This window comes from Lepus europaeus, chromosome 11, assembly GCF_033115175.1.
Source record: "Lepus europaeus isolate LE1 chromosome 11, mLepTim1.pri, whole genome shotgun sequence".
Lineage (NCBI taxonomy): Eukaryota > Metazoa > Chordata > Mammalia > Lagomorpha > Leporidae > Lepus > Lepus europaeus.
The window spans coordinates 11,088,693-11,114,170 of record NC_084837.1 but is presented as its reverse complement, the minus strand read 5'-3'; the positions used below and the strand labels follow the sequence as shown (position 1 = coordinate 11,114,170).

The 25,478-nt window shown below is 46.5% G+C and overlaps 1 protein-coding gene and 1 non-coding gene across 6 annotated transcripts in view; one reads left to right on the top strand and one right to left on the bottom strand.

The window, feature by feature from the left end:
• The window catches only part of ENTREP2 (endosomal transmembrane epsin interactor 2), a 458,345-nt gene that overhangs the window by 429,971 nt on the left and 2,896 nt on the right, over positions 1-25,478 (bottom strand). For 3 of the 5 annotated variants that reach the window (XM_062204991.1, XM_062204987.1, XM_062204988.1), the window contains exons 2-3: positions 13,444-13,505; positions 3,217-3,325 (exon numbers count right to left, since the gene is read on the bottom strand). Coding sequence is in view for 2 of the 5 variants with exons in the window: in XM_062204987.1 (XP_062060971.1) it covers positions 3,217-3,225 (9 nt within the window). In the remaining 3 variants the exon portion in view is untranslated. The remainder of the gene's footprint in view (positions 1-3,216; positions 3,326-13,443; positions 13,506-25,478) is intronic. The other 2 variants (XM_062204992.1, XM_062204993.1) reach the window with 1 other exon arrangement.
• Positions 9,986-10,092, top strand: LOC133770642 (U6 spliceosomal RNA). Its single transcript, XR_009867352.1, has one exon. It is a non-coding gene; the product is annotated as a U6 spliceosomal RNA (small nuclear RNA).

The following is a 25,478-nucleotide window of genomic DNA, read 5'->3' as shown; positions in this document are numbered from 1 at the left end:
TTGTGGACTTGTTCCAGGGCCAGGTGGACCCTAACCAGACTGCAAGCATCAGTCCTTGGTTAGCTGAAGCGCAGTGAACTGCCATAGCCCCTATACTTTCCTTCAAAAGCCGTTCTACAGCTTCTCTCATGGGAGTGTGTACATATGCCTGGAAAGGGAACAAATTCTGTTTTTCAGTCCCTGTGGTGGTCACGTCTCTTAACAACCCTGGAGTGTCTGCCGAGACTGCCTTGTAGGGGCTCCTTGTACAGAGGGGCGGACAGCTTGTCCCAGCAGTGTGACCTTCAAAGGGCCCCAAGCCCTGCTCAGGGGCGCACGCACAGCAAGAGCAGCTTTCTTCCTTGCTGAGGGAAGATCCAGGCCCCAGTCTGGTTCAGTAGCTTCCAGTCTTTGACACACAGTTTGCGACGTTATGGTCATGCGAAGGTTTGCTGGCTGTGTTTTCTACCTTGATTGGTACTCTGGTCATTAGCCATCTGTTGAAGACAATGTTTGTCATTGGGCCTGAGAACAAGGAGTTAATGGGTGACTGGAATTCTTACCCAGACTCTGCGCTGGTCTCATGAATGTAAATTTCTGTTTATTCTATGGATCACCTTTATCTTCTCATCAAATGCATATCAGTCCCTGGAGACCAAAGCTGGCGGAAAGCTGGACCAGGGTTAACTCAGCCATAAAACCGCTGTGTGCTGTGTGCCATGCTCAGCACAGCGTCTGCTGGTTTGCCTCTTTGTGTCTTGCTCTAAATTCTCTGCAGAAAGCGTGTGGCTGGGCTCCATATCCAAGCCACAGTGGCCGCTGGTTACCCAAACGCTCAGCTGTTGACAAGTCTTCAGCTGTTAACCGTCTGTCTTCAGACCGGGGAAGGAACCCCTGTGCTGCTGTGAAACACGGACTCGGCTGAAAGGAAGTCTCCCTCCTGCCCGGTGGCCTCCGGGTTCCAGGATGTGGGCTCGGCTCACGCTGACTCTTTGGCTTCTTTGGGAAAGCGGACGCCTTTTACCAAAGATAATTTAGTCATGTGACCATGATGGGGTACATTTGATTTTCAAAGATTTTACATCCATGATGAGGACTAGAAATGATAAGAGACAGATTCCAAATATATGATGGCCATTTCTCTAAACAATTGGTATTCGGAAACTTACTCATGCTGCAGTGATCCAACTCTGCTTCCTTGTGAGGTCCTGCAGCGAGGATTAAGGCTGATGCTGGTAGGGGCCATCGCAGTCCTCCCCTCCCTCGGCCTCCCCCAGAGCACTGTCTCTGCCTCCTCAGAGGCTCCTCTCCAGTCCTCACTCTTTCCCGCTTCCCTGCTACCTCCTGTGAGGAAGAGCTGACTCCCACTCAGAAATGCCCACCCTGCCCGCTGCCAGCCGTCTGCAAAGTCCACAGGATGCCTGGACTCAGCTTCAAGACTTCACGGCACCTGTCTAGCACTGCTATGCAGTAGTGCTTAAACCCTGGGCTACAGGAGAACTTACAGATATTGCAAATGGATTCCCAAACTCCATGGAGGACAGGGGGAAAATGTGTGCTAAAGAAATGGGTAGAAAACTGCTCCAGGAAGCACACGAGGCCACACTGGTTCCAACAGATTAGGGTTAAAATACAGAAAAAGCATAAAAAGCCAGAGATTTCAGATGTAAGGTCATTGAACATTTGGGCAGGGGTCAGGCACAGTAATTATAAATGGCTAAAAGGGTAATGTGGATGTTATACATGTATTATCGGAATAAAAAAATAAAGTACAGATCGTAAAACTTTTAAAAACTATCCCGGGCATCAGATGTAGACTTGCAGGATGCAACTAGAGCATGCTTTCAGTGAAGCACATAATATAAACTCAAATGTTAACAAAGAAAAAGCAACAAGCTAACAATAAGACACTAAAAAAAACTAGCCCTAGAGCAAGCATAAAGAATGAAATAGTAAGAATTGAATGGGAATGCAATGAAATTGCAAATAAAAAAAGTAGAGAAAAAACATCAAAATAAAAAAGTGTATTCTAAAAGAGCAACATAATTAACCAACCTTTAGCTAGACTTACCAAGAACAAAAACAGAAGGATCAAACTATAAAATCAGAGATGAGTGAAACACCATCACGACTACCCACAGAAATAAAAAAGAATTATGAGGAAATACTATGAAGAATTAAAGGACAATAACTTTGATAGTTTAGATGAAGTGGAGAAATTTCTGTGAAGACACAACTCCCAAAATTGCCTCCAGAAAGAAACGGAAAACAATCAGAAAGGCAAATAAATTAATAATTTTTTTAAATTTCCCATGGGAAAAGCCCAGGACCACATGGTTTGACTGATGAATTCTGCTATAAAATTAATGAAGAATTAACGTTTCACAAAATCTTCTAGAACAATAGAATAGGGTCCTCTTCCCATCCCCTTTGACCAGACCAGTATCAAAATCAGACAAAGATATCATAAGAAAAGGAAACTGAAGACCAATATCTCTATGAGCACAGGAGCAAAAATTGCTAGCAAACTGAAGTCAACAGTTATAAAAATGATCATATCCATGACCAAGCGGGACTTACTCCAAGAGTGAAAGATTTGTTTAATGCTCCACAATCAGCCATTGTAATACATCACATTGATAGAATAAAGGACAAAACCACACAATAAACTTAATAGATACCGAAAAAGCATTTGGCAAAATTCAACTTCCTACAATTATTGGAAAAAAAAAACTTATAAAAGCAACAATAGAAGGGAACTTCCTACACCTAGTAAAAGGCATCTAGGAAAATCTCACAACTAAGGTTATACTTAGTGGGGTAAGGCTGAGTACGTCCCCTTAAGATCAGGGACAAAACAACAATGCCTGTACTTGCCACTTCTACTCAACTATGATCTTATATATAGAAAAATCCTAAAACCATGAAAATTAACATTAGAATTAATAAATGAGTTCAGTGAAATATCAGGACACAAGATTAATATTTTAAATCAGCTGTATTTCTAAACACTAGAAATGAAAAATCAAAAATGAAGTTCAGAAAATAATTCTATTTACAAGATCATTAAAAAGAATTAGTAGGAAAAAATTTAACAGAAAAAGTGTGTAACTTACACAGAAACTCCTCAGTTTACAATGGGGATACATCCTGATAATTCATCATAAGCCAAAAATATCATTAAGTTAAAAATGCATTTAATATACCTAACATACCAAACATTGTAGTCTAACCTACCTTAAACATGCTCAGAACACTTCCATGAGATCATAGTCAGGTAAAATCATGTAACAGCACATTTTCCAATGAAGTGTTGAACATCTCATGTAATTTATTAAATGCTTTACTGAAAGTGAAAGACAAAATGGAAGTAGGTAAGCTTTCACTCCACCATAAAGTTGAAAGTAGATGAGTCAAACCATCATAAATTCAAGACCATTTGCACTCTGAAAACTAAAAAGCACTAAAAGAAGTTAAGGAATGCCTAAATAAATGGAAAGACATGTCCCATGTTCACAGATCTAGAGACAGCATTATATAACATTAATATGGCAATATTCCCAAATTGATCTATAGAATCAATGCATTCCCTATCTCAATCCCAGCTGACTTATTTGCAGAAATTGATAAGTTCATTCTAAAATTTCTAAGAAAAATTCATGAGATTCAGAATAACAAGAAAAAAGTCTTGAAAAAGAACAAGGCTATGGGGTCTATAATTCTCAATTTAATAACTTAATAAAAACTGTAATAATCAAGATAGTGTGGTATTTGTGTAAGGATAGATATATAGATCAATGGAACAGTCTAGAAACAAACCTGTGTGGGACAGGCATTGCGGCCTAATGGGTAAAGCCGCTGCCTATAACATTGGCAGCCCATATGTAGGCACCCAGTTTGTGTCCACTTCCAATCCAGCTCCCGCTAATTCCCAGGGAAAATCAGCTGAGATGGCCCAGGTCCTTGGGCCCCTGCAACCCACAGGAGATCCAGATGCAAAACTACCTCAGACCACATGCAAAACTGAAGCACAAATTAGTGAAAGAACTAAATGTAAGAGCTAAAACTATAAAACTCTTAGAAGAACACACAGATTGTAGCTTCATGACCTTGGATTGTGCCATTTTTTAAAGCGGTAACACCAAAAGCACAGCCAATAAAAGCGAAAGCAGATAAACTGAACTTCACTAAAATTCAAACTTCTATGCTCCCAAGAACAGTGTCAACAAGGTGAAACGACACCAGAATGGAAGAAAATATTTAAAAACTGTACACGAACCCAACAATGAAAAGACAAATAACACAAATGAAAAATGGGCAAAGGATTAGAAGAAACATTTCTTCAAGAAAAATTTACAAATGAATAAGAACACAAAAAATGCTCAACATCATCTGCCATCTGGGGAATGCAAATCAAAGCACAATGACACCTCTTCACATTTAAGAGGATTGATAGATTCAAAAAGAGAAAATCACAGTGTTGTGCAGGATGGAAAGAAATTGTAACCCTCATACACTACTGATGTGAACAGAAAATGGTGCTGTCACCTTGGAGAACAATCTGGAAGTTCCTCAAACAGTTACCAAATGCCCCAGCAATGCTGCTCCTAGATATATCCCCCCAAGGTAAATGAAAACGTGTGTCCACACACAACTTGTGCATAAGTGTTCACAACAACATCATTCATAACAGCCAAAAAGTGGGAACAACCCAGACACCCACCAACTAGTGGATAAATGAAGTGTGGTATCCCTTTTCCAAGGATATTATTTGTCAGAAAGGATAAGTGAAGCACCCTGAAGACATTGTTCAGTGAAATAAACAATGTACTACATTGTTTATATATCATATATTATATGATTTTATTTATGTGAAATATCCAGGAAAACACTATGGATAGAAAGTAGATTGAGGGTTGCCTACAGTTAAGGGGTGCGCAGTTTCTTTTTGGAACAATGAAAATGTTCAAAGCTGTGATGGATGGATACCCTATGAATAGATTCTAAAAACCAGTGAGTTAGAATGTGTAGATTGTCTGGTATATGAGTTCTATCATAACAAAGATATTTATATATTTTTTAAAGATTTTATTTATTTGGAAAACAGAGTTACAGAGAGAGACAGAGACAGAGACAGAGAGAGAGAGAGAAAGAGAGACAGGTCTTCCATCTGCTCGTTCACTCTCCAAATGGCTGCAGTGGCCAGAGCTGGGCCAATGCAAAGCCAGGAGCCAGGAGCTTCTTCTGGATCTCCTACACCGGTGCAGGGGCCCAAGGACTTGGGCCTTCCTCTGCTGATTTCCCATGTGTATTAGCAGGAGCTGGATTGGAAGGGGAGCATCCAGGACTCGAACCGGTGCCCTTATAGGATGCTGGTGCTGTAGGCCTGGGCTTTAACCTACTGTGCCACAGTGCCAGCCCCAACCCAGATGTTTAAAAAAGAGTCAGATACAGACAGGGAAGTAAGTACCAAGAAATTGGTATCGTTGGCAGTTTGAAAACAAAGTAATTGCACAATACATCAGGATGTTCTCAGAGCACACTTAAAGGATGACGTGTATGGAACAGGAAAGAAATCCAAGGCTGTCCAATTTAGAGAGATCACTCCAAATCTTACCCTAAGGATAAGACACGTGAGGACTGTGTCTGTCAGCTTACCCAAGAGTGAGTCTAACATGGTGAGAAAAATAATGTAGACACTGCCAACGGCAGGGACTCTGGGAAAATGTGTCCAGTGCCAAGGGACAAAAGCATTTTGAAGAGGAAAGATAAAGTTTACTTGCAAAGAATGCAAGGGAGTCAGAGGTCAGGAACATTTATTCATCAAGTCACTGAGCACAAATGTTTAAAAGAATAACAACTCGGAAAACCCCTGCAACTTCACCCAGTCTGCTCACGCTGGGAAACTAGCCATGTTCTCATGTCATTAGCACATTCATAAAAGTGGTAGCTCTGTGGGCAATGCACACTGGTGTTCTTTATTTTGGGTGCTATTTGAAAGGAAGAGATGCTAGCTGGCGAGAGATCTTCTACCCACTGGTTCACTCCCCAGTGCCTGCAACAGTTGGGGCTGGGCCAGGCCAAAGCCCTGAGCCCAGAACTAGAAGAAGCCGTGAAGACCCTACTTTTCTTGGTTTCTCTCGGGGTGATACGGGAGGTTTTTCCTGACTGTGGTATGTCATACTGGAAGCAGGGCAAAATGTCAGGTTTACATCTGCATCTCCTCTTGAAAGTAAAATACTGGCTGTGGCCAGAGTTCTCGCTGACACAACTCCAAAGGCCATCAGGACACTCTGAGCCACAAGGGTGCTCCAGAAAGCTCACAGAAAACAGAACTGAAAGACACAGTTGCTTCGGAATGAAAAATCTGTGAAAGCCATGTAGAGTTCTTCATAATATGCACTTTCCATGAACTTTTTAAAGGTCCCACATATGTTCTCTGTTCTCTCAGAAAAATTCCCTACACTGTGAGTTTTCTGCTGCCCACTCAGTAGCTTTACACATTAACCACCCCCCAACACCCTCGCTGCCTGGAGGCCGGAAGTCCAAGTGGCTTGACTGGGTCCTCTGCTCAGGGTCTCCCGCGGCTGAAATCAAAGTGTGGGCCAGGCTGGGATTTTACCTGAAGGCTTGTGGGCAGAACGCACTTTCAAGCTTACTCGGGATGCTGGCAGAACTTGGTTCTTTGGGTTATGGGATGGTAATCCCTGTTTCCTTTCTGGTTGCCAGCCAGGGGCCACCACCTTTCTCGACATATGGCTCTCGTCATCATCAAACCCACCATGGGGCTCTGATCCCTTCCCCGCTTGGGCTCCCCTGACTTGCCATTCGCCTGCCTCAGCTCGCATCAGCTGGGAGTTCTCTGCTTCTGAGGACTCACACATGAGATCAGGCTCAGAGATACTCTCACAGAGGCTCTGAACCTCACTGCCAACTGACTTGGGACTTCAGTTACAAGTGCAGAAACCCTTCCTGGCAGTACCTAAGGGAACACTGGTTGAATAACCAGGGAAAGACATAACGGCACAGGGAGGCATTTTGGGGAATCTGCCTGCCACACCTGTAGACATTAAAAAAACAAAACTGCAAATTTCTGGTTGATGTAAGTGCCACCTTTTGTATCCCGAACCACATGGCAGTAAAACTATTAGTCACTCAGAGAAGCTGATGTGATACTCCGCTGAGTCTTTCAGCATCACTTGCCTCTCTGCCCATAGCTGAGCCTTTGACCACCATAATGGAACCAACATAAGGAAAACAGCGATTGGTTCTCTGTGGTTCTGTGTCAACCCACTAGGCAGAAGCTTTTTACATAAACGCAACTGTTAGTGAAGTGCTCATGAAAAGATTATTTTTGGAAAATACAGACCCACTAAAAACACAATTTGTCTTTCCTAAACTTGCCTAGACGATGACTTGGAACTGTGGAATCTTACCCCAGCTGGTACTTGACAAACTAGGAGCAAAAGTGTGGTTGATAGACTGCATACTATTGGAACAGAAGCTTTTTCTTCTTACATTTTCATTTTAAATGAAGAGAGGCAGACAGACACAGAAATCTTTCATTCATTGGTTCACTCCTAAACTGCTTGCAACAGTTGGGGCTGGGGCAGGCTGAAGCCAGGAGCCCAGAACTCAATCCGGGTCTCCCATGAGGGTGGTAGGGACGCGTACTTCAGCCATCACCTGCTGCCTCTGCTGCCCATCAGAAACGCAGCTGGGATTCAAATCAGGCCCTCCAGTAAGGATGCAGGCATCCCAAGCACTCTCTTACCTGCTGCACCAAACATGTGTCCCAGGAACAGAATCTTTAAAGATTCAGATAGATCTTATTCCACTCTAATATCTTTTTTTAAAAAGATTTTTTAATTTTACTTGAAAGTCACAGTTACACAGAGAGAGGAGAGGCAGAGAGAGAGAGTGTCTTCTATCTGTTGGTTCACTCCCCAGATGGCTGCAACGGCTGGAGCTACACCAATCCAGAGCCAGGAGCTTCTTCCAGTCTCCCTCATGGGTGCAGGGGCCCAAGGACTTGGGCCATCTTCCATTGCTTTGCCAAGCGATAGCAGAGAGCTGGATTGGAAGTGGAGCAGCCGGGTCTCGAACTGGCGCCCATATGGGATGCTGGCACTGCAGGTGGTGGCTTTACCTGTTACGCCACAGCACTGGCTTCTCTAATATCTTCTGAAACCAGAAGCTATTTAAGGGATTAAACAAATCATAGATCTTCAGATTTAAAAAAAGAAACTGTCTTTTGCAAGTCTATTGCGATGGTTAATTGTAGGTGTCAACTTGCTTGTACTAAGGAAGACCTAGAGAACTGGTAAAGCACTATTTGAGTGTGTCTGTGGGCTTATTTCCAGAAATCGGCATGCAAGTCTGAGTGGAGCAGAAAGGGAAGATCCACGTGGGCAGAATGTCCAATCAACTGGGGCTCAGATGGAACAAAAACACAGGAAAGGCAAATTTCTCTCTCTTGCCCTCACACCCAAGCTGGGACACACTCTCTTGCTCTTGGACAGCAGAACTCCAGACTCTCTGGCCTTCGGACTTCAGGGTTTGTTACCAGCAGCCGCCTGGTAACTCGCAGTGCTGCTATTTCTTTCCCCAGTTCTTCAAGCTCAGGCCTGTAGGCTCAGCCTGAGCCACACCACCCAGTATCTCAGGGTCTCCGTCTGCAGAAGACCTCCACTGAGACTTCCGAGAGTCCACAGTCACACGAGCCAATTCACCTAGTGACTCCTTCACATATATAGCCACACACGTATAGATGTGTGTGTGTGTACAATCTACCTATGCATCCACCCTACTGTTCCTGTCTCTCTGAATGACGCTGAATAATGCATTTATGCATTGCCTTTCTATAGACCTCATGGAAAGGGCTATCAGTTTGTAGAAGACGTAAGAATCATTACTCCTAGGTTTCTTTTTTTTTTTTTAACCTGGTTCACAGAATGCATTTTATTTTGTTTTCTTAGATATTTATTTATTTATTTATTTTTAACTTTTATTTAATGAATATAAATTTCCAAAGTACAGCTTATGGATTACAATGGCTTCCCCCCGCCCGGTAACTTCCCTCCCACCCGCAACCCTCCCCTTTCCCGCTCCCTCTCCCCTTCCATTCACATCAAGATTCATTTTCAATTCTCTTTATATATAGAAGATCAGTTTAGTATATATTAAGTAAAGATTTCAACAGTTTGCCCCCATATAGCAACACAAAGTGAAAAAAAAATACTGTTGGAGTACTAGTTATAGCATTAAATAACAATGTACAGCACATTAAGGACAGAGATCCTACATGATATTTTTTAAAAATTAATTTTCTATGCAATTTCCAATTTAACACCAAGTTTTTTTTTCATTTTCAATTATCTTTATATACAGAAAATCAATTCAGTATATACTAAGTAAAGATTTCATCAGTTTGCACCCACACAGAAACACAAAGTGTAAAAATACTGTTTTAGTACTAGTTATAGCATTACTTCACATTGGACAACACATTAAGGACAGGTCCCACATGAGACATAAGTACACAGTGACTCCTGTTGTTGATTTAACAATTTGACACTCTTGTTTATGGCGTCAGTAATCTCCTTAGGCTCTAGTCATGAGTTATCAAGGCTATGGAAGCCTTTAGGGTTCGCCGACTTTGATCTTATTCCAATAGGGTCATAGCCCCAAATGGTGGGGTTAGAAACGTGCCAGGGGATTCCAATACAATCCCATCAAGGTGGCATGTACCAATGCCATCTCACTAGTCCAAGTGATCAATCTCAGTTCACAACTGATGGCTCTGATAGGTCTAAGAGTCAAAGGGATCACACAAACAAGACTAGTGTCTGCTAATACTAACTGACAGAATCAAAAAGGGAGAGAACGATCCAACATGGGAAGCGGGATACACAGCAGACTCATAGAATGGCAGATGTCCTAAATAGCACTCTGGCCTCAGAATCAGCCCTTAAGGCATTCGGATCTGGCTTAAGAGCCCAAGAGAGTGCTCGCTTCGGCAGCACATATACTAAAATTGGAACAATACAGAGAAGATTAGCATGGCCCCTGCGCAAGGATGACACGCAAATTCGTGAAGCATTCCATATTTTACTTAATGCTATAACTAGTACTCCAACAGTATTTTTTTTTCACTTTGTGTTGCTATATGGGGGCAAACTGTTGAAATCTTTACCTAATATATACTAAACTGATCTTCTGTATATAAAGAGAATTGAAAATGAATCGTGATGTGATTGGAAGGGGAGAGGGAGCAGGAAAGGGGAGGGTTATGGGTGGGAGGGAAGTTTTGGGAGGGGGAAGCCACTGTAACCCATAAGCAGCTGTACTTTGGAAATTCATATTCATTAAATAAAAGTTTAATAATAATAATAATAATAATAATAAAAAGAGCCCATGAGAGTATTTTAGGCATGGAAAGCCAAGACACTCTGGCAAAAAAAAAAAAAAAAAGAAAGAAAGAAAGAAAAAGAAAAGAAAAAACCTAAATGAAAGATCTCTTCAAGTGAGATCCCAGTGGAAAGAACAGGACCATCAAAGAAGGAGGTACCAGCCGGCGCCGTGGCTCAACAGGCTAATCCTCTGCCTTGCGGCGCCAGCACACCAGGTTCTAGTCCCGGTCGGGGCACCGGATTCTATCCCGGTTGCCCCTCTTCCAGGCCAGCTCTCTGCTGTGGCCAGGGAGTGCAGTGGAGGATGGCCCAAGTGCTTGGGCCCTGCACCCCATGGGAGACCAGGAGAAGCACCTGGCTCCTGCCATCGGATCAGTGTGCTGCACCAGCCGCAGCGCGCCAGCTGCGGCGGCCATTGGAGAGTGAACCAACGGCAAAGGAAGACCTTTCTCTCTGTCTCTCTCTCTCACTGTCCACTCTGCCTGTTAAAAAAAAAAAAAAAAAAAAAAAAAGGAGGAGGTGCTTTTCTCTGAAGGGAGGAAAGAACTTCCACTTTGACTGTTCCTAGGTTTCTAACATCCTATGGCTATTCTTTCTCCAGCTCCACTGTCAGCTCACCGTGGATTTCTTTATTTCAGTAAACAGCTCACTGTGTGGGTCTTTCTCAGCCTTCATTAGCATCTGCAGTAAAGACAGCTGATGTGTTTTGCTTTTATGCAGAACGACAAACAAGTATTTAGTCAGTACTGTGTCAGAGGCACCTTTGTGATCCTTCCAGTCTTTGAAGAACATAATGCTCCCTGAGGTGACATCTCCATTCGATGTAGGAGACCGTACCTTGTGTTTGCCCTTCTGGAAACTTCTCAAGGGCAGTCAGCCCACTTCTTAAAACTGGCCAATAAAGCCTCAAAGGAAAAATGACAATTTTGCCAAGAGACAGTACCTTGTTTAGGAAGTGACCTGTACACAAAACAGCATAATCTATCCAAAAATAGGCACTTTAAGGATTTGAGGGGCTTAACAAGCATTCAAGGCAATGGATTCTCAATGTTTCCAGCACAACTTTGTTCCTTTGTGAATTTTCCAAAAACATGTCACCTGAACACTTACTTGATGAATCTGAAATTGACCTCGTCACTTTGAATTCTTAATGACAGCAATATCCAATCCTGGGTCCTCCTGAATTCTAAAAACTCACTTTCCTTTTGCCCTCTCAGCATATTTGGCTGAAGCAGAAAGGAGGTGGTTCAGGAGCACCACAGAGACTGGCTCAACAGGATGGCGAGCACCAGAAGCCACCTCCTTCTAAAGCTTCAATGATTTGGGCTTCCCTGTGTTATGCACCACGACAGTGCTTGTGAAAGTGGCCAATGCTTCCACGGATGTCCTCGCCACACTGATCACTCCCCAGGTTCCATGCTCTGCTCAGTCCTTACAGCAGAACATTGATCTACAAGCCAGTTAACTAGATGACTGCTGTTTTGGTCTCCCGTGTACCATTTGTCAGTGTTGTCATCTCAGTCCTGCAGTACTGTACCCACCACCTGGCACAGAAGAGCCGCAGGACTATATAGCAGCAACCACAAAACTGTCTCCAAGGAAGATCTAGTTGATGCGGAGTCACTGGTCCTAGGTTCTTTCTAATGATCAAGGTCAACACTACTGAGGTGATGCGGTGACTGCATAAAACTGTAGTAGAAGATAACCTGCCACGCAAAGCCAGGCCAGCCAAGTGGTGGAACGAACAACCTTTACAAGAGCTTGTGTCAAAAGGACAACACACACACAACCATTATGCCTTTGGTATTGTGTCTAACTGGGGAATTTTATGACATGGAATGGCTGACCTCATGAAGCAGACTGGAAGTGGGGGAAAAGTGTTTAGGAGCACTGATGCTCCCCAAAGCGGCACTCACAACCAGGCTAAGACCATGGACAGGCAATGCTGGAGAAGGCGAAGTGGCTACATCGCAGAGTTAAACAAAGTAAGTCCAACTTTCTCTTGCTAATAGTTATTTATGGTGAAGGAAATATAAGAAAATGAAGAGATCTTTATATGCAATCTTTTCATCCTGATTTAGGATATAGACACTCTTCTTAAAATCAGGGTTTTCTGTCCATTTCCAGTGCAGCTACACCAACAACACAAATCCTGAGATAAATGCTGAACAATATGAACAACACTGATTCCACCAAGAATACAGGGTGTGGAGAACTCTCTCCAGACTGCAGGGAGAGATGTGAAGGTTATACCTATCTGAGCCTTCATAACCCAGAGAAAAACTGTCAAGATGGGACACAAGTCTGAGTTATACCCCGAGGACTTTTATTAAACACTTAAAAAATGGGCTTCCCAAGTTCCGAGATCATGAATATGTGCTGGGAATTGCTTGTAAATACTCTGAAGGTGAAGTCTTCTCAAGCAGAAAAGCCACTGCTGTCACACAGCTAAAATGTATTAGACAGTGTTGTTTCCATGGGGAGTAAACCACCCCTCCTCCCGATGTGTTGTGTAAAAAGCTTTATTTATTTATTTGAAATGCAGAGTTAGAGAGAAAGAGAGAGGGAGAAAGAGAGAGATCTTCTAACTGCTGGTTCACCCCCAAATGGCTGCAATGGCTGGGGCTGGGCCAGGAGAAAACCAGGAGCCTGGAACTCCCTCTTGGCCTCCCACATGGGTGACAGCCTTCCATCTTCCACTGCCTTCCCAGTCATATCAGCAGGGAGCTAGACTGGAAGTGGGGCAGTTGGGACTAGAACAAGTGCTCACATGGGATACCAGAGTTGCAGGCAATGGCTTAACCCACTGGGCCATAGCACAAGCCCTTAAAATTATTCATTAACTGAAAGAGTCATAAAGGACCGTGGCTAGGTGTTGTCATTTCATCGTAGGTATTATTAGTGTCCCTGCTCTCCACAGCTTCCACCAAATGTAGAGGTATAAATGTATCCATAAAGTTAAATCAGTTAAGTTCTCTCAAGTCTTAGATTAAGACCATGCTCAGGCAACCCATAGGGATACTGGCAAAGAAAATTCCACAATCATTCTTACCTTCCATGGGTACAAGCTGGATTTTCAAAAAATTTCCTTCAGAACCCTTCCACTTCTTCAACCTGGATATTAGGAATTCAGGAAAAGACATCAGTTGGAAATGGTATCTGGGACATGCTGGAAAGGGTTCTAGTAAGGTTCCTAACCACAGACATCATAGTAAAATGAAACGGGGGTGTCCTTGGATTCATGTATCCCCCAAGCAGAAAGAAGACCAAAGAAATTTACTTGGCAATAGGAGAAAACTGGGAGTCCACATCACCATATATCTCAAACTAAGTCTTCAAAAGACATCTGGATGAAGAACACTGCCCGGGGGTTGACAGCAGCTACCAAGTACTTTGGACCAAGTGCATGAATATTTGAAGTAGCCAGCTCCCACCGAAGATCACCAGAACAAGAGCCGATGGCCCAAACCACCAACTTTTTATTCTTTTTCTTTCTTCCAGCGTCTTTCTCTAATCATTATTGCTATTCTGTTTCATTTTTGTTGATTGAAACTTGCTGACAATATACCCACAGTGACATTTTCATGTTTTTTATATTCACATTTAATACATGGAGCTCAGGGAGAACTCATGCTCACCAAGGCATTTTCCACCTAAGATTGTAAATGTTCCAGGAGGTCTGAAAAACATATGGGCTTTTAAGCATATCTCTAGCTTCAGGCATATCCCTTATCACTGGATCTGAAGCATCTCATATCTCTGCTCCAGATTTCCAGCCTTTTTTTTTCCAAAGATTTATTTATTTATTTGAAAGTCAGAGTTACAAAGAGAAAGAAGGAGAGGCAGAGAGAGAGAGAGAGAGGTCTTCTATCCGATAGTTCATCCCCCAACTGGCCGCAACGGCCGATCCAAAGCCAGGAGCTGGGAGCTTCATCCAGGTCTCCCACATGGGTACAGGGGCGCAAGGAATTGAGCCATCTTCTACTGCTTGCCCAGGCGATAGCAGACAGCTGGACTGGAAGTGGAGCAGCCGGGTCTCAAACCAAAGCCTGTATGGGATGCTGGCGCTTCAGGCCAGGGCTTTAACCTGCTGCCCACAGCACTGGCCCCAAGAGATCTAACCTTATGATGCTAACTTGTCCCATTTAATCATGTGGACTAAACACATTTCTTCATTTACAAGCACCTGTTAGAATTATATTTATTTAAAATTTTTAAACCCATCCAAAGTCTGAAATATTTTCTTTATAAAAGATTTATTTATTTATTTATTTATTTGAGAGAGAGAGAGAGAGAATCTTTCATCTGTTGGTTCACTGTCCAGATGGCTGCAACAGCCACAGCTCAGGCAGCCTGGAGCCAGGGGCCAACAGCTTCTTCAGGGTCTTCCATGTGAGTGCAGGAATCCAAGCACTTGGGCTGCTTTCCCAAGCACATTAGCAGGGAACTGAACTGGAAGTAGAGGAGCTGGGACTCATACTGGCACTCATATGGAATGCCAGTGTCACAGGTGGTGGCTTAACCCACCGTGCCACAATGCTAGCCCCACCTGAAATATTTTCCAAAGCGTGGGTTGAGAAACAGAATAGCTTTTCTCAGATTAAACTTTTGTAATGTACACTAATTTCTGTGACTTGTGATAAAATTATTTCTTCAAAGTTAGCATTCATATCATAGAAAATCTCATGAAATCCAATTCAAAATTGAAAACTAAAATTCAGATCAATTACCAACCATAGAAGAAGGCTAATGTATTTTCACAGTTGGAGAATTCCAATGTATTACACAATTAACATTCATTGTATACTGAACAGGGAACAAATGTATACTTTTGGCCACAAGATTTCCTATACGAACTGGCTGAATCAGGTCAATTTTTAACTCATGGAAATCAAGATCTCCCAGATTTTTTAATTCCTCATATCTTTCAGGTACATTTTACACCCACCTGATGCTCCCTGTGGAATGCAAATCCAGCTGCAGGGGTTAGAGATGGTAGTATCCATATTCTTCTTTTTTTTTTTTTTAATTAAAGACAGAGAGAGAAAGAGACTGATTGATCTTCTACCTGCTGATTTACTCCCCAAATGGCCACAATGGCTAGGATGGTCTAGGCCAAAGCCAGGAGCCTGGAGCTCCATCAGGGTCTCCCTCATGGGTGGTAGGCACTAAAGTACCTGGGCCATCCTCCACTCCCTTATCAGGCGCATTAGCAGGAAGCTGGATTGGAAGTGGAACAGTAGGGACTTAAATCCGCACTCTGATATGGGATGCCAATATGGCAGGAGGCGGCTTCTGTGCTACAACACTGCCCTTGGTATCCACATTCTTATATTTTTCCATATCTCATAATATAAAAATCCCTGTTGCCATGATAACCATTGAAAATAAAACTATACATGCACTACAGGCTAACAAAAAATGAGCATGAACTTTCTCAAGTGAGATGAAGAATGTAAGAAGTTAGATTACACACTAGCACACTAGCAAGCAGGATCAAATTTGTGTCCTGAGAAATACTTCATGTTGCAGCTGGATAAATTAAAGTTCCCAAAATAAAATTCAGGAACAAACAAGTGGTTGTCCAAAATGGGACAGAGCATACCACTGGGACATGGTCTCCTGGTCTGAGTACGGCAAAAGGAGAGCACTTGGTAAATATTGGTTATGCTGTTTCAAATCATTGCTATTGTCAAATGATTTGTAAGTGAATTCTGAAGTGCTGCTGTACAGGTATCATTGCGTTAAACATCAAATCATCCTATATGGAAAGAATTCTGGCCGGCGCCACGGCTCACTAGGCTAATCCTCCGCCTTGCGCTGGCACACCGGGTTCTAGTCCCGGTCAGGGTGCCGGATTCTATCCCGGTTGCCCCTCTTCCAGGCCAGCTCTCTGCTGTGGCCAGGGAGTGCAGTGGAGGATGGCCCAAGTGCTTGGGCCCTGCACCCCATGGGAGACCAGGAGAAGCACCTGGCTCCTGCCATCAGATCAGCGCGGTGTGCAGGCCGCAGCGTGCTGGCCGCAGCGGCCATTGGAGGGTGAACCAACGGCAAAAGGAAGACCTTTCTCTCTGTCTCTCTCTCTCACTGTCCACTCTGCCTGTCAAAAAATTAAAAAAATAAAAAATAAAAAAAAGAAAGAATTCCAAAGTGACTCTAATAAACACAAAAACTCTAAGAAGTTAACACCTACGTTAGAGTGGGGTGATGGCCCCAATTTTTCATCCCTCTGTGCCCTCAGCTTTTTACCTCTTGGAGGCATGGGACCACAAGAAAACCTAAAGCTTAGACTGGAATAGGAACATTGAGAAAAGCCCACTGGCAGCACAGACGCAACCTATGCATAGGGTGAAACTCGAACTGTCACACAGAAAATGTAAAAGAATTAGAATAAACAATAAAAGCTTATGCAAACATTGACAACACACATGAACAGACAAGCACTCAGAGAAAGAATCAAATGGAAATGCTAGAACCGAATGGGGGGCTGGTGCCATGGCTCACTTGGTTAATCCTCCACCAGTGGTGCTGGCATCCCATATGGTCACTGGGTTCTAGTCCCGGCTGCCCCTCTTCCAGGCCAGCTCTCTGCTGTGGCCTGGGAGTGCAGTGGAGGATGGCCCAAGTGCTTGGGCCCCTGCACCCCATGGGAGACCAGGAGGAAGCACCTGGCTCCTGGCTTTGGATCAGTGCAGTGCCGGCCATAGCAGCCATTTGGGGGGTGAATCAGAGGAAGGAAGACCTTTCTTTCTGTCTCTCTCTAACTCTGCCTGTCAAATGAAAAAAAAAAAAAAAAAAAGAACCAAATGGGAATGTAAGAATGGAAATGCTAGAATTAAAAAAAAAAAAAGAAAGAAAAACTTGGTAAAGGAGATAAAGAATGCCTTAACAGGCTCTTTAACAGACTTGACACAGCTTAGGGAGGAATCAGCCAACGCAAGTGGAGGCCAACAGAAACTACACATAGTGAAACACACATGTGAAAAAGAGGAAACAGAACACAGAATTCCGAATGCTCCTAAACTTTAACTAACAGTCCAACATGCGTGTGTAACTGGAATACTGAAGGAAAAGAGAATGAGAATGAGATAGTACAGACACTCAAAGAAACACTGGACGGGGCTGGGACTGTGGAACACAGGGTTAAGCTGCCACCTGCAGGCAGGCACCCCATACGGGTACCAGTTCAAGTCCTGGCTGCTCCTCTTCTGATTCAGCTCCCTCTAATGAGCCTGAGAAAGCAGTGGAGGATGGACCAAGTGTTTGGGCCCCTGCACCCATGCAGGAGACCTGGAAGAAGCTCCTGGCTCCTGGCTTTGGATTGGCCCAGCTCCATCCATTGCAGCCATTTGGGGAGTGAACCAGCAGATGGAAGACCTCTCCCTCTCCCTCTCTTTGGCTCTGACTTTTAATAAACAAGTAAATCTTAAAAAAAAAAAATGGGATATCACTACAAATCTACTAGAATATCTACAAAACTGACAATACCAACTGCTGGTGAGGATATAACCCAACAGGCACTCTCATACATTGCTGGTAGGAAAACAAAATGGGGCAGCCACTCTGGAAAATAGCTTTTCAGTTTATTTTAAATACTTTAACATACTTACATGCTTACTATAATGCCCAGAAATATTACTGCTAAATATTACTCAAGTAAAACAAAAACTTCTCTTCATGTAAAAATCTGCATGCAAATGTTCAAAGCAGGTTTATTCACGATGATAAAACCTGAGGAGTAGCCCAACTACGCACCGACCGATGGCTGGACGACTAAACCGTAATACATCTATGTAATGGAGTAGAACGACGCAATAAAAGGAGTGAATGACTGACACACCACAGCATGAGTGAATCTCAAAAGGCTTGTGCTAGAAAAAAGGAAACAGAGTCAAAAGACATGTGACGTGCTAGAACAGGCCAACTGCAGGGGAATCAAAGCAATAGCATTGCCAATGGTTGGCAATGGGGGAGCAACTGACAAAAACGGGGAGTGGGGAATTTTCAGAGGTCACAGAGTCATTGTACTCCTTGGTTGTGTGGGTGGTGGTAGCGCGGTTATACAGCTGTATGAATATGAGGTTGTCAAACCTTATAAAACTGTATCCTAATAGGAGAGGATTTTACTGTGTGTAAATAATATCTCATTAAATATGAAGTAAACAAAAAAATGCACTCAGTACAGCAGCCAAGCTGATCTGAAACTACTGAATCGTAAACCTTGATATTTTCTTACCCTTTCAGGTCAAACTTTCACCCCTCAATAAGGTCAGGCCACTGTAAACGGCACCTTTATAATTACAGCAACCCTAGCCTGAGGTTTATCAAAGTTGAATGCCGGCTTACCCAGCCAAAGCTGATGAAGGACTATAAATTCTAGGCAATGTACTAGCAAAGGTGATCAGCAACAACAAGTTTGAGCAAACCCAGCTTCCCAGATCCTTCACGGACCTCACCGAGAATACAGAGCACGCTTTCTTTTTTCTTTTCTCTAATTGTTTTAAAAGATTTATTTATTTGTTTGAAAGGCAGAATTAGAGAGAAGCAGAGGCAAAAGCAGAGAAAGGGAAGTCTTCCATCCATTCCCCAAATGGCTGCAACAGCTGGAGCTGGGCCAATCCAAGGCCAGGAGCTTCTTCTGGGTCTCCCACGTGGGCCCAAGTACTTACATCATCTCCCACTGCTTTCCCAGGTGCATTAGCAGGGATACGGATTGGAAGTGGAGCAGCTGGGACTAGAATGGGAGCCCACATGGGATGCTGGCCCTGCAGGCGGCTTTACCTGCTATGCCACAGCACCAGGCCCCAAGAATGCTTTCTTAACCAAAGAACAATGCAACTTGCTTGACACACAGTACACAATCTAATGAGTTCATTCTGCCCAATCCGGAGTACAATCCTGAGTTGGCAAAAGCCCAATGAATCTCCTCTGTGTAGCACATAAAATCCCTGATTTTTTCCCAATGAAATAAATGTATGGCCCAAATTTTCAGTCACCATCTTGTCACTCATCTTTCCTTTAAAAACACACCTACCCAAAGCATGATTCTCTCTCCTTCCTGAAGGTAACCACCATCACACTATCACACCAGAGGTTCCTTTTCCCTTCTTTTGGAACTTCATATAAACGGAATCCTACAGTATAATTTTATGCCTCAAAATGAAGCCTGTGGGAAGCACCTGAGGTGCCATCTAATTAGTTGCTCATTTTTACTGCAGTATGACATTTCATTGCACAGCTCTGCCACTACATTAATCCATCTGCTACTGGGGGACGTTTGTACTTTTTCTAATTTGAGCTATTCCAAGTAATGCTGCAAGTAACATATCATTATATGCCTTTTAGATATATTTATCTTCTGGGTTTTGAAGCATATGAATATCTTAATTCTTCAAATAAAATTAAACTTTTAATGTAATAAACAAATTTAGCATTTCTTTAGATTTCTTGTTGACCAATACTAGTGTAAGTATACTCTTGTGTGTAAAATAATTTTGATGTAGTATTTTATTTTTATCCTTTGAAATTAGATTATAATCATTCTTTACATTAACGATACATGAATTAAGAATGTGGTTGTGCAGGCACCGTGGCTCACTAGGCTAATCCTCCGCCTGTGGCGCTGGTACCCTGGGTTCTAGTCCCAGTTGGGGCGCCAGATTCTGTCCTGGTTGCCCCTCTTCCAGTCCAGCTCCCTGCTGTGGCCCGAGAAGGCAGTGGAGTATGGCCCAAGTGCTTGGGCCCTGCACCCGCATGGGAGACCAGGAGGAAGCACCTGGCTCCTGGCTTCTGATCGGCGCAGAGCGCTAGCCATAGAGTGGCCATTTCGGGGGTGAACCAATGGAAGGAAGTCCTTTCTCTCTATCTCTCTCTCTCACTATCTATATCTCTACCTGTCAAATTAAAAAATAAATAAATAAATAAGGGTTGTTATTTAACCAGTGTACAAGTATTTTCCAAAGGAGCAACTGGAATTGTCCATTTCAGTATAGATGTAATCAGTGACACACTCATCAACCTTCAAATTCCTGGTGTTTCCCATATCCATGTCACCCAAGAGATCAGAAGATTCTCTACTTAAAAGGAAATGCAGGTGACCGCTTCAGTGCTCACAAAGTGACTCCACCGTGGTTACTACAGGAAAACGGAGCATCCAGTAGAAGGAACAGCAGACTAGTCCAAAGAAAAGATAGTTATAAGTTGGGTAAAATCAGACTTGTGAGAACTTTTTCCAAATAAAAATCATTTTTTTAACAACAGGATGAGCCAGGTCCGGGCATGGTGATATCCAGGGACCGCCCTCTCTCCGTGGTTATGTGGTCTTGGTGGGGGCTAGCCCAGCCCACTAACTCAGCAACATGAACTCCAGAAAGGGGAGCGGCCCTGCTTCTCAGAAGTCTTAGGGCGTTCTTTCCAGGGCACTCTGCCCAGCACCGGGGGCACATCTCTGCTGCCGTCTCCAGAGCACCCTGCCACTGTCCCTAACCCTGCATCCAGCTCAGGGGTGTTCTGGACCCTGAGCAGGTTCCCCCTATCACACACGTGCTCTGTGTGCGTGCAAGGATGGAGAACCTGACGACAGGAATACACATTTCCAAGAGCATGGGGGTGGGGCCTGAGGTTCACATCTTGGTATTAAATTCCTCTCAACATTAACATATTAAACCTTAATAACTTTCATAGTGTCTTCTGTTTTGGGCAGAAAGCAACTGCCCATATGTTGGGGGTGCGGTGTGATGCCCCCGTGTGACTCTGGCCCTGGAAACATTCAGTGTCAGCTCCCAGTTCGCTCTGTGGCCGCCCAACTGGGGAGTGAGCCAGCAGAATGAAGACCTCTCTCTCTCTCTCTCTCTCTCTCTCTCTCTCTCTCTCTCTCTCTCTCTCTCTGCCTCTCCTCCCTCTGTGTAACTCTGACCTTCAAATAAATAAATCTCTAAAAAAAAAAAAAAAAAAAAAAAGCCAGATGAGAAATGGTAGTCCCCGTGTGGCCTCGGTCCTTGCATGACGGAGGGACAGAACACTCACCCCGATACAAACCCGCCCAGTGACCTGGACCCTTGACGGACTGGGGGGACGTGAGAGGACTCCTTGTGGGCTTCTGGATGGTGGTCACAGCCTAAGCACTGACTGGTTTCTTGGCTGGTCCCTGAGCCCTTCGGCCCACATTTGGAACTCCCTTGGCCCCCTGTCCTTTGACCCTTATTTGGCCAAGCCTTGCCTGAACACACCAGCCTTCCAGTCTGCCAGAGAGGAATCTGAAAGTCACACATTACCTCAGCCGGGAGAGCGCGCCCAGCAACCTGCTGTGTCTGCACATCAGCTCTCCCTGCCCCTTCGGAGTGACGTCAGCTCCCTGCCCCTGCGGTGTGACGTCAGCTCCCTGCCCCTTCGGAGTGACGTCAGCTCTCCCTGCCCCTGCGGTGTGATGTCAGCTCCCTGCCCCTGCGGTATGATGTCAGCTCTCTGCCCCTTCGGTGTGACGTCAGCTCCCTGCCCCTGCGGTGTGACGTCAGCTCTCCCTGCCCCTGCGGTGTGACGTCAGCTCCCTGCCCCTGCGGTGTGACGTCAGCTCCCTGCCCCTGCGGTGTGACGTCAGCTCTCCCTGCCCCTGCGGTGTGACGTCAGCTCTCCCTGCCCCTGCGGTGTGACGTCAGCTCCCTGCCCCTGCGGTGTGACGTCAGCTCTCCCTGCCCCTGCGGTGTGACGTCAGCTCTCCCTGCCCCTGCGGTGTGACGTCAGCTCCCTGCCCCTGCGGTGTGACGTCAGCTCTCCCTGCCCCTGCGGTGTGACGTCAGCTCTCCCTGCCCCTGCGGTGTGACGTCAGCTCTCCCTGCCCCTGCGGTGTGACGTCAGCTCCCTGCCCCTGCGGTGTGACGTCAGCTCCCTGCCCCTGCGGTGTGATGTCAGCTCCCTGCCCCTGCGGTGTGACGTCAACTCTCTCTGCCCCTTCGGTGTGACGTCAGCTCCCTGCCCCTGCGGTGTGACGTCAGCTCTCTGCCCCTTCGGTGTGACGTCAGCTCCCTGCCCCTTCGGTGTGACGTCAGCTCCCTGCCCCTGCGGTGTGACGTCAGCTCTCTGCCCCTTCGGTGTGACGTCAGCGCTCCCTGCCCCTTCGGTGTGACGTCAGCTCTCCCTGCCCCTTCGGTGTGACGTCAGCTCCCTGCCCCTTCGGTGTGACGTCAGCTCTCCCTGCCCCTGTGGTGTGACGTCAGCTCTCCCTGCCCCTGCGGTGTGATGTCAGCTCCCTGCCCCTTCGGTGTGACGTCATCTCCCTGCCCCTTCGGTGTGACGTCAGCTCTCTCTGTCCCTGCGGTGTGACGTCAGCTCCCTGCTCCTGCGGTGTGACGTCAGCTCCCTGCCCCTGCGGTGTGACGTCAGCTCCCTGCCCCTGCGGTGTGATGTCAGCTCCCTGCCCCTGCGGTGTGACGTCAGCTCCCTGCCCCTGCGGTGTGACGTCAGCTCCCTGCCCCTGCGGTGTGATGTCAGCTCCCTGCCCCTGCGGTGTGACGTCAACTCTCTCTGCCCCTGCGGTGTGACGTCAGCTCTCCCTGCCCCTGCGGTGTGACGTCAGCTCCCTGCCCCTTCGGTGTGACGTCAGCTCTCCCTGCCCCTGCGGTGTGACGTCAGCTCCCTGCCCCTGCGGTGTGACGTCAGCTCCCTGCCCCTTCGGTGTGACGTCAGCTCCCTGCCCCTGCGGTGTGACGTCAGCTCTCTGCCCCTTCGGTGTGACGTCAGCTCCCTGCCCCTTCGGTGTGACGTCAGCTCCCTGCCCCTTCGGTGTGACGTCAGCTCCCTGCCCCTTCGGTGTGACGTCAGCGCTCCCTGCCCCTTCGGTGTGACGTCAGCGCTCCCTGCCCCTTCGGTGTGACGTCAGCTCTCCCTGCCCCTTCGGTGTGACGTCAGCTCCCTGCCCCTGCGGTGTGACGTCAGCTCTCCCTGCCCCTGCGGTGTGACGTCAGCTCCCTGCCCCTGCGGTGTGACGTCAGCTCTCCCTGCCCCTGCGGTGTGACGTCAGCTCTCCCTGCCCCTGCGGTGTGACGTCAGCTCCCTGCCCCTGCGGTGTGACGTCAGCTCCCTGCCCCTGCGGTGTGACGTCAGCTCCCTGCCCCTTCGGTGTGACGTCAGCTCTCTCTGCCCCTGCGGTGTGATGTCAGCTCCCTGCCCCTGCGGTGTGATGTCAGCTCTCCCTGCCCCTGCGGTGTGATGTCAGCTCCCTGCCCCTTCGGTGTGACGTCAGCTCTCCCTGCCCCTGCGGTGTGACGTCATCTCCCTGCCCCTGCGGTGTGACGTCAGCTCCCTGCCCCTTCGGTGTGACGTCAGCTCTCTCTGCCCCTTCGGTGTGACGTCAGCGCTCTCTGCCCCTTCGGTGTGACGTCAGCTCTCCCTGCCCCTTCGGTGTGACGTCAGCTCCCTGCCCCTGCGGTGTGACGTCAGCTCCCTGCCCCTGCGGTGTGATGTCAGCTCTCCCTGCCCCTGCGGTGTGACGTCAGCTCCCTGCCCCTTCGGTGTGACGTCAGCTCCCTGCCCCTTCGGTGTGACGTCAGCTCTCCCTGCCCCTGCGGTGTGACGTCAGCTCCCTGCCCCTGCGGTGTGACGTCAGCTCCCTGCCCCTGCGGTGTGACGTCAGCTCCCTGCCCCTTCGGTGTGACGTCAGCTCCCTGCCCCTTCGGTGTGATGTCAGCTCTCTCTGCCCCTGCGGTGTGACGTCAGCTCCCTGCTCCTGCGGTGTGACGTCAGCTCTCTGCCCCTTCGGTGTGATGTCAGCTCCCTGCCCCTGCGGTGTGATGTCAGCTCTCCCTGCCCCTGCGGTGTGATGTCAGCTCCCTGCCCCTTCGGTGTGATGTCAGCTCTCCCTGCCCCTGCGGTGTGATGTCAGCTCCCTGCCCCTGCGGTGTGACGTCAGCGCTCTCTACCCCTGCAGTGTGATGGTCTCAAGGTGCTGGCCTTCTAAAATCCTTGGTGTGTCTCCTCCTACTACAGAGAGAAAGTGCCAGTCAGCCATAGGGGACTTGCTCCAAATGCCAGGCGTTTGTACCCAGCCATCCCTTTTCCTCGCCCAAGCCTAGAAAGGTCATACCCAGCCCTCATGCAGGGTGCTGGCTCCCAGCCTGCGACCTCCACAGGTGCCCTGCCCAGGCCACGCCCTCTCCCCGCCCACACCTTCCTCTCTGTGGGTGCCTGTCTTCTGCGGAGTCTGCTGTGCCCGAGGTCTGCAGCAGCACAGCTACTTCAGTAAAATCCAGACCCAGCAGCTCCGATGCCCCGAACACCACTTACAGAGGAGCTGTTGAGTACACTATTTGCAATGCAGCCCAAACACAAATCTTGCTCAGCTGTCCTGTGCCTGCCTCCTTTACCCATCACACTCCCGAGATAAAATGGCTGTCTCCAAAGGGGTGACACAGATTACGCGCGGTGGGCAGCACACAACATCAATTGCTTTCTTGCTGGTGATAATGGAGACCCTCCGGGGAACATTTACACCCCTCTGACTCCCTCCTTGCAGGAAGAAAACTGGGCTGTGCTCTAAAACCGTCATTAAAGCCGTATTTGGAGAGCGGTGCTGATGAGCTGGCTGCCGTCTTTCTTCCCCAACAGCATGCAGGCTGCAGGCAGCACAGGGGAATCTGGGATTCCATACCCTGGGATCTAACATGATTTGCTTTCTGCTTGTGTAGTTAAGCATATTTGGAGGGCTTGTTTCAAACGTGTAAATGTGCACGAGATGACCCATCTGCAGTGTGCAAATCAAAAGCCTGCGCCTTTTAGGGATGCGGGGAACCTGTTCCCATCATCTGTTGAGAAAAACCAGAGTTGCTTATGCACGTGCATGTCTGACCTGCATTTCAAGTGAAACATGTCCAAAAGGAGAGTCTTTGTGTCCCTGCCCCGTGGCCACCTCCACCTCTGCAGGGGGTCACCCGCAGCTCAGGTCAAAGGCCCCGGGGTCACTTGACTGCTCCCTTTCTCTCTCCACCAATGCAGCTGGCTCCACCTTCCAGAGCCACACCCTTGACTCATTCCACCCCGGCCCAGATGACCACCATCTTTCCTGGGCAGTCACAGTCATCCCTAACAGGTCACTTG